Genomic DNA, 10,000 nt, shown 5'->3' on the forward strand with positions numbered 1-10,000 from the left:
GTCTACTCTGCACTTAACATAGTTGGTCCTTAATGCATGCTCTTAAGCTGCTCATATGAGTGCTTCTGTCTCTATCTTCAGGTCACTCCTCCTCATTCATAGCCACCGCTCCTCTGTATCTGTCTCAGCGTTCACATCTCTTGCAAACTGACCCTAATTTTCCTTCCATGCTTTTCCTTTTTTTGTTCATTTTTGTTCATTTCCCCAAATACCCATCATGACTACCCGTCCGATAAGGGTACATACAGGCACACACATTTACCCATGAGTATGCATTCTACCTCCCCCTTTCATGCTTACTACCACCCTCCACCCACCCACACTCACCCCCATCGCCCCCTCACTACCTCGCCCCCCTCACACAGCCCCATCTTACCTTCTAACTGGAAGTTGATATAAAACCTATCTCTCAAGTGGAAGCAGCTTTCTATGTTGAAGTTGTCCAGGTGGACGTGTCCCTGGACATAACCATAGAGATGTATCCATGATTCGTTTATTAACTCCACTGTTCCATCATCATCATCATCATCATCATCATCCTTATCTTCGTTGTTCTTGTTGTTGTTGTTTGGCTGTAAATAAAAGAAAAAAGATATTGTTAGATATATATATATATATATATATATATAAATATATATAAATAAAGAAATCTGAAACCATGGTATAACCGTTATATAACAAGGTAAAGGTTTTTATTTTTCATTTACTTCGAAATTTGCTATAAAATTGTGGTTTTTGGCCGTGTTGGCTGCTATTTCTAGCATGTAAAATTACCTGTCAAAGGGTAATTTTCTATTTTGAAATACGTATATAAATAAATATATATATATATATATATATATATATGCATACATAGATAAAAAAAAACAGAAAGGAGAAAACTAATTCGAAGACTACAAATCCAATCAGTGTGCTGACGTTTCTTATTTCTTTATTGCCCACAAGGGGCTAAACACAGAGGGGACAAACAAGGACAGACAAATGGATTAAGTCGATTATATCGACCCCAGTGCGTAACTGGTACTTAATTTATCGACCCCGAAAGGATGAAAGGCAAAGTTGACCTCGGCGGAATTTGAACTCACAACGTAATGGCAAATGAAATGCCACGAAGCATTTCGCCGGGCATGCTAACGTTTCTGCCAGCTTGCCCCCTTAGATGCAGCAATATCAAAGGAAGGTTAACCGGGAAGATGCACAGGGGCAATAAACACTGAAGATATATAGTAGGAGTGGCGCAGGAGTGGCTGTGTGGTAAGTAGCTTGCTAACCAACCACATGGTTTCGGGTTCAGTCCCACTGCGTGGCATCTTGGGCAAATGTCTTCTGCTATAGCCCCGGGCCGACCAATGCCTTGTGAGTGGATTTGGTAGACGGAAACTGAAAGAAGCCTGTCGTATATGTATATATATATATATATGTGTGTGTGTGTTTGTGTGTCTGTGTTTGTCCCCCTAGCATTGCTTGACAACCGATGCTGGTGTGTTTACGTCCCCGTCACTTAGCGGTTCGGCAAAAAAGAGACCGATAGAATAAGTACTGGGCTTACAAAGAATGAGTCCCGGGGTCGATTTGCTCGACTAAAGGCGGTGCTCCAGCATGGCCGCAGTCAAATGACTGAAACAAGTAAAAGAGAAAAGAGAGAAAGAGAGTAAACAGATTCCATCACAGGCCAGGGGGAGAAGCTAGGAGTATGAGATAGCTTCCATTACCTTGGTGACCAAGTCAGTAGTGGGTGGGTGGGGGGGTGGATGCTCTGAGAGAGAGAGAGAGAGAGAGAGGATGAGAAAGAAGGGAGAAAGATGTAGTGGAAGAGGAGAAAGAAAAAGAATAAAACGGGAGAATGAAAGTGAAGCAACAACAACAGTAACCATGACAACTTACCAATCTGAAGGCTTTTTGAAATATTCCAATGGGGACGGCGGTGTGAAGAGTCTACAAAACAACAACAACAATGACATCAATAATATCTATAATAATGATGATGATAATGATGATGATGATAATGAAAATGATGATGATGATGATGATGATGATGATGATGATGATGATGATGATGATATGATGATGATGATAATGATGATGATGATGATGATGATGATATGATGATGATGATAATGATGATGATATGATGATGATGATAATGATGATGATGATGATGATGATGATGATGATGTGATGATGATGATATGATGATGATGATAATGATGATGATGATGATGATGATGATGATGATGATGATGATGATGATATGATGATGATGATAATGATGATGATGATGATGATGATGATGATGATGATGATATGATGATGATGATGATGATGATATGATGATGATGATAATGATGATGATATGATGATGATGATAATGATGATGATGATGATGATGATGATATGATGATGATGAGATGATGATGATATGATGATGATGATAATGATGATGATATGATGATGATGATAATGATGATGATGATGATGATGATGATGATGATGATGATGATGATTATGATGATGATGATAATGATGATGATGATGATGATGATGATTGATGATGATGATGGATGATATGATGATGATGATATAATGATGATGATGATGATGATGATGATGATGATGATGATGATGAATGATGAATGATGATGATGATTAATGATGATGATGATGGATGATGATGATATGATGATGATGATAATGATGATGATAATGATAATGATGATTGATGATGATGATGATGATGATGATGATGATATGATGATGATGATATGATGATTGATGATGATAATGATGATGATGATGAATGATGATGATGATATGATGATGATGATAATGATATGATGATGATGATAAGATGATGATGATGATGATATGATGATGATGATGATGATGATGATGATATGATGATGATGATAATGATGATGATGATGATAATGATGATGATGATGATGATGATGATGATATGATGATGATGATAATGATATGATGATGATGATAATGATGATGATGATGATAATGATGATGATGATGATGATATGATGATGATATGATGATGATGATAATGATGATGATGATGATGATGATGATATGATGATGATGATAATGATAATAATGATGATGATGATGATATGATGATGATGATAATGATGATGATAATGATAATGATGATGATGATGATGATGATGATGATGATGATGATGATATGATGATGATGATAATGAGGATGAGGATGATAATAATGATGATGATGATGATGATGATGATGTTAATAATAATAATGATAATGATAATAGACTATGGAGTTACCTTCAAGAAATAGTACTCCCGGTTGATAGTGATTCCACCTGTGATGGTGCTCTTCCTGCCCCAAACATCAACTGTTAAACCACGAACTTTAAGCTGCAAGGGAAACGGAGGGAATCGGTTTAAATCCCACATTCAAAAATGGAGTACGAGCTATACATGCTCTGCTGCTACATGTGTTGGTCTGTGGCCATGCTGGGGCACAGTATAAAAAGGGTTTATGTCAAGCAGTTTGAACCCAGGACTTATTTTTTAAGCAATAGTACTCATTCTATCGGTCCTTTTGCCAAACTGTTAGGTCATATGGGACATAAACACACTAACACCGGTTGTCAAGCAGTGATGGAGGTACAGGCACAGACACAAAGTCACATACTCGCACCCAAACACACACACACTCATATATACTTGTGTGTGTGTGCATATATATATATTTTTTTATTACTTTTTTTACTTTTTTTTACTTTTTATTTTTTACTTTTTTAAACTTTTTTTTAACTTTTTTTTACTTTTTTTACTTTTTATTAAAATTTTATGTATTGATTAAGTCTTTCCTTGTTTGTTTTGCAAAATAGTGGTTTTGTCTCTAATTGATATTATATAATATTTTACTATAAAATTGGATTTAATCCTAAATCTGATTTTTTCCCTGTAAATTTGGATTTATTCCCTAATATTTATTATTATATATATATATATATATATATACAAAAATAAGCAACAAGAATGACTCCGGTAATTTGGTACAATTGTTTCGCACTACAACATTTTATTAAAAGTTATAATTATTACAGCAGATTTAAGATGTCGAGTGCTCTTCAGCCCAAAATATAAGTTTTCCAATAATACAAAAGCTTTCAAATCAAGTAGTAACATTATAGAGAAGGTAGATATACAGATAAAGATGTAGAATTAAATTTTAAGAACATATGAGGTTGTGAAGTCCAGCCACTAACTGACCAAACTATGGTTGTATCTAACTGTTATAAGAATTAGAAGTAATAAAGAATTTATTTAGTTGTATATATATATGTAAATGGATGATTGAATTATCCTTTGTTTACTGTTAACATGGAAAATTCAATAAACAGTTACCAGAGTATTTACTTATACATATATACACATATATATATGTGATGGGCTTCTTTCAGTTTCCATCTGCCAGATCCACTCACAAGGCTTTGGTCAGCTCGAGGCAATAGTAGAAGATGCCTGCCCAAGGTGCCATGCAGTGGGACTGAACTTGGAACCATGTGGTTGGGAAGCAAGCTTTGTACCGCACGACTCAAATGCACATACATTCACATCCACATGCACTATCTTCAAATAAAAGCCAGGATGGTCACAATTGGAATGTCTTTGATCAAAGGTCTTTTGGATCAGGCCTGACATGGGCTTAAGCAACAAGTTCAACAACCATAACAGTCATGTCCAATTACTCTGCCAGTCCAACAATGGCCATCCAAGCTTGTGCACCCATTTAATAATGTGTTAGATGTAGGGGATAAGAAGGGGCTTGTTTACTTTTCCTTTGTAGTTATACATGGCCGTATTAAGGGTCATGAGACTGTAGATGTCATCGACGTGTAACACATGGCTCCAGCTTAGTTTCTCGAGATCGGTGAGGGAAGTGTAGGAGGGTTTAATGAGGCAGGGCCTGAAGTTGTTGTCCAAATTGTACTGGATTCCTGCAAGAGAGAGACAGAGAGAGAGAGAGAAATAGAGGGAGAAATAGATATATATATAGGTAGATGGATGGGATGGATGGATAGATAGAGATAGATAGATAGATAGAGAGAGAGGGGGTAGGTAGGTAGATAGATGGATAGATAGATAGATAGATAGATAGATAGAGAGATAGGTAGATAGATGGATGGATAGAGAGAGAGAGAGAGAGATAGGTAGGTAGATAGATGGATGGATAGATAGAGATAGATAGATAGAGAGAGAGATAGATAGAGAGAGATAGAGAGAGAGAGAGATAGATAGGTAGATAGATGGATGGATAGAGAGAGAGAGAGAGAGAGATAGATAGATATGTAGGCGGATAGATAGATAGATAGATTGAGAGAGAGAGAGAGAGAGATAGGTAGATAGATTGATACATAGAGAGAGAGAGAGATAGGTAGGAAGATGGATGTATGGATAGATAGATAGATAGATAGATACAGAGAGAGAGAGAGATGGAGAGATAGAGAGAGAGAGAGAGGGAGAGATGTTTCTTTATTAGCCACACAGGGCTGCACACAGATGGGACAGATTACAAAGTAGTGCTTTTCTTTTTGGGGAAAAAAAAAGGGTGGCGTAGGTTTTCGATCAAAAGGGACCATAAAAGGGAAAGAAGGAAAAAAAAGGGAAAAGAAAAAAGAAAAAAAAAGAAAAAAAACGATCAATAGGGATCGTGTATCAGTGTCATGATGTAAGGTGTAAAGGGGGAAGCAGATAAGGTTTATCCGTGGGAAGAAAAGCCTACAGAAAAGACCACAGTAACCTTGGTCAATAATGTTACATGTTACCACATTTGTTTGCAAGTGGGTAACCCTCTGTTTTCAATTTTCTGGGTTCATAGGATTATGCTCAAGGTGGCTTCGTCATTCATACGTGCCATCCTTGCTACATTCACCAATCATTTTTTGAAACTTTCGCTAGACAAAACTTGCCTCTCTACTTTCACTTTCCTTTTCAAGTTGATGAGAGATTGACCAGAGAGGAAAGTGTTTGTCTCCAATCCTTTCAGATGTGTCCACCAGATACATTCTTTCGCCATTGCCACAAGGATGATGAAAATAGCTAATCCTTCCCGTTGGAAGGAAGGAGGCGTGACAATATTGACGATAGATTTGGCTGATAAACCGACTCGTCCCACCCGTGACAGCAGTCGTTCGACATAAGCCCACAGGTCGGAGATTGTTGGACACTGCACGAGTGCGTGCAGAACAGTTTCGTCGCTCTGACCGCATCTCGGGCAGGTCAGCCCCATGTTTCTCAAGCCGTGTCTGTAGAGCTTATCCCGAACGGGTAGCACTTCTCAGTAGTACTGCCAGGCCAGGGATCTCTGGAAGTTGTCCATGGGCCCTGGCCCGAAAGTGGTCCTGAACAGGCGGGTCAGGTATTCCTTGTCGACGTCCAGGTTCGCCCTGAGCTCGTCGTCGTACCTCCCCTCCACTAATCCCCTATAGAATACTTTAGTTGTGTTGAAGTCACTCAAGGTCGACCCGGGACGGCATAGTTGCTTGAGAGCAATGCGACACTCATGGTGCCGTTCGCCCTTCCTCGGCCTCTTTTTGATCCACGACTGCAGTTCGGTCATGGAGACAAGTTACGGGAAAGTGTGCCTCACAAACGGCGACCACACCTGTTCACCATCGTCTACATGGAGCCTGAGATGTCGCAGTCTCAGCATGTGTCAGTATGTATGGGGAAGTCCTATTATTGTAAAGCTTGTTTACACGGACGTTTTTCTTTCGGAAAACGGACAAAACCTTTTGTAACCTTTCGTCCTGTTTTGTCCCTTTATGTTTTCCAATCATGTTTGTCAGCCCTTGTGGCCAATAAAAAGAATTAATTATTATTATTATTATTGTTATTATTATTGAGTGAGAGAGCAGTGCACGCCATCAAAGTGACACTGGGGTAAAATATACGAAGCCCAGTATACCCACCATGACTACCCATCTGATAAGGATACACCAGGCACATGCATCACAACCATATGTGCGTGACATGGTGATTTCATATCAAGATAAACAGCACATGACCTTGCAGGTGGGGCCCAGTTAGAATTTTCTTCAGGTTGTGTAACCCCATCCCGCTCAAAAGGTCCCTGAATAAGGGTTGTTTAAGATTTGAAAGAACCACCCATGTTTCCAGAGGTGAATTATTCAAACCCCAAAGAATCCCTCTCACACCATGGCTATGATGCTCCCCACTACTTCTCTGCTCGTGATCAGAGATGCACATATCGTCAGCCCACTAAGGGACATGCTCAACTGTTAAGGTCAAACAACTGACAAGCAAATCTGTGGTATTGAGCAGAATATTTGCTTAGCCCATCTTTTATACCAAGCAAAAACAATGTACATGATAACATTTCCAATCAGTTAAATCAGAAGCCATGAGAGCCACTGCCTGTATTATTATTATATTATTACTATCATTATTATTATTATTTTGTGTGTGTGTGTATACGTATTTCTATACGTCTCTGGAATCAGCTGCAATCAACAAAATCTATTTCTTTTTCTCTTGTTTCTCTTACTGATTTCTCTTCTCTTTCGCAAAAGCTTGAACCCCCCCCCCCCCAAACATTAGATTCGTTCCTATTCATTTCATTTGGTGTATGTCTGGTTTATGACAGGGTGAAGTAAGTGTGTGTGTGTGTGAGGGGGTGGGGGTGGGGCACAGAAGGGACGAAGGGACACCAACCTAGCCGATAATCTGTTATCATCCGTATACTCCGATCCGAAGAGTTACCGTGGACTTCTGGGTAAAACTCCAACCGCATTAGCTTCTCTTGCCAGTCAAATAGGACCTGGAAGTGGAGTGAGAGTATGAGTGATTGAACAAAAGTGTGAGTGAGGGTACAGCACGGAGTGTAACAACAACAACAACAACAGCAGCAGCAGCTAATACTTACATTAAAAACAGACAGCCTGTGATTGCGGGTGTTTATAATCTCACCATGGGTGGTGAACTGGGGTAGAATGTTGGGTAATTGGTGGTAATATATACTGGTGTTACAGATTACACCTTGGGGTACCTGGAATAGAGAAATAAAGGGTGGTGGTAGTGGTGGTGGTGGTGGTGGCAGTGGCAGCATACCGTTACGGTGGTTGCTATAACAACAATAGTGATGGTGGTGGTTTTGTTTAGCTTCACATCTGTCCCAGCACTACAGAACTGTATCGTCTATCTAGATGTTTTGTTGTCCCTTTTTGTATCCCCTAGTTGTCCAGATGTTTTGCGTTCTTGTCCCATTTTGTATTTTATTTTATATATATACTAGCAGTATTGCCCGGCGTTGCTCGGGTTTGTAAGGGAAATAACTATATAAGCATTTTTAGAGAGTTACTTCCCTTATATAAACCGAGCAAAAAATGCGAAAATTGATGGTAAATTTTTTTTAAATCGTAGACTCATCGTAGACACGCGCTAATACCCAGAAGGGCTTGATATGAATCATGACTATAAGATACCCGCTTTTGGTTAAACTGCACCGCAAAATGTGGGAGTAGTTAGGAATCTAAATCGAAGGGGACAGACACCCACACAACTTCACTTTTATATATGAAGATATGGAGAATATGTAGTTAAGTGTAGGGTTTTTAGTTTATATTTATCTCTATACTTAACTGTCTTCTATCTATACAGAGGCTGACCTGAGATATCTTTTTGTTTTTTTATCCTGTCAATTTCATGATTATTTATCCAGGGTTTGTTGGTCCTGTTGGCCCTTAGTGTTCCTAAATTGGGGAAATGGTGTTTCACCTACCTGGAAGACATCCTCACCAATTGTTGGGGTCGGGTCAAAGGTCAGAAACTGATAGATGTAGGTAAATGGTTCAGTTTTACCATTGCGACGTTTCACTGCAAAGTAGAGAGGTGGACAGACTATCAGATAGACAGACAGACAGGCAGGAAGGCAGACAGACAGACAGATTGAGAGAGAGAGAGAGAGAGAGACTGGTAGATAGACAAACAGACAGATAGATAGACAAGTAGATAGATAGATAGATAGATAGATAGATAGATAGATAGATAGATAGATAGATAGATAGATAGATAGATAGGTAGATAGATAGGTAGGTAGGTAGGTAGGTAGATAGAGAGAGATAGATAGATAGAGAGATAGATAGATTGATAGATAGATAGACAGACAGATAGATAGATAAATAGATAGACAGACAGACAGACAGACAGACAGACAGATAGATAGATAGATAGATAGACAGATAGATAGATAAATAGATAGACTGGTAGATGGACAAACAGACAGGCAGATAGTTAGATAGACAGACAGACTGATAAATAAGTTGACAGATAGACAGACTAACAGACAGACAGATAAATAAGTGGACAGATAGACAGACTAACAGACAGACAGATAGACATGTAGATAGATAGATAGACAAATAGGTAGATAAATAAATATATATATAGAGAGAGAGATAGGCCGACAAACAACAGACATATAGACAGATAGATAGACAGGCATGATAATAGTACAAAGAGCACCATACGAGTGTGATCGCTGACAGAGAGGCTATTCAAGTGTGATCGTTGCCGGCGTCGCTTTGCTGGCACTTGTGCCTGTGCTAGTAGGGAGCCAAGTACACCATCTGAGCGTGATCGTTGTCATCGTTGCCAGAGCAGCCAACTGTCTTCCTTACCCATGGCACGTAAAAAGGGCACCATTCGAGCGTGATCGTTACCAACGTCGCTTCACTGGCACCTGTGTCGGTGGCACGCGTAAAAAGATTCGAGCGAGGTCATTGCCAGTACCGCCTGACTGGCCCCCGTGCAGGTGGCACGTAAAAAAAAGCACCCACTACACTCTCGGAGCGGTGGGCGTTAGGAAGGGCATCCAGCTGTAGAAACTCTGCGAGGTCAAGATTGGAGCCCGGCGCAGCCATCTGGTTGCCAGCCCTCAGTCAAAACCGTCCAACAGCATGGAAACGGACGTTAACCGATGTTGATGATGATG

General features: G+C 39.5%; 1 protein-coding gene across 1 annotated transcript in view; it reads right to left on the reverse strand.

The window, feature by feature from the left end:
- LOC115226298 overlaps positions 1–10,000 on the reverse strand; it is a 38,689-nt gene that overhangs the window by 6,434 nt on the left and 22,255 nt on the right. The window contains exons 6-12 of the mRNA XM_029797291.2: positions 8,789–8,883; positions 7,934–8,056; positions 7,723–7,828; positions 4,822–4,985; positions 3,301–3,393; positions 1,885–1,935; positions 377–572 (exon numbers count right to left, since the gene is read on the reverse strand). Of these exons, the coding sequence (XP_029653151.2) occupies positions 377–572; positions 1,885–1,935; positions 3,301–3,393; positions 4,822–4,985; positions 7,723–7,828; positions 7,934–8,056; positions 8,789–8,883 (828 nt within the window). The remainder of the gene's footprint in view (positions 1–376; positions 573–1,884; positions 1,936–3,300; positions 3,394–4,821; positions 4,986–7,722; positions 7,829–7,933; positions 8,057–8,788; positions 8,884–10,000) is intronic.

This window comes from Octopus sinensis, linkage group LG30 (assembly GCF_006345805.1).
Source record: "Octopus sinensis linkage group LG30, ASM634580v1, whole genome shotgun sequence".
NCBI classification, from domain to species: Eukaryota; Metazoa; Mollusca; class Cephalopoda; order Octopoda; family Octopodidae; genus Octopus; species Octopus sinensis.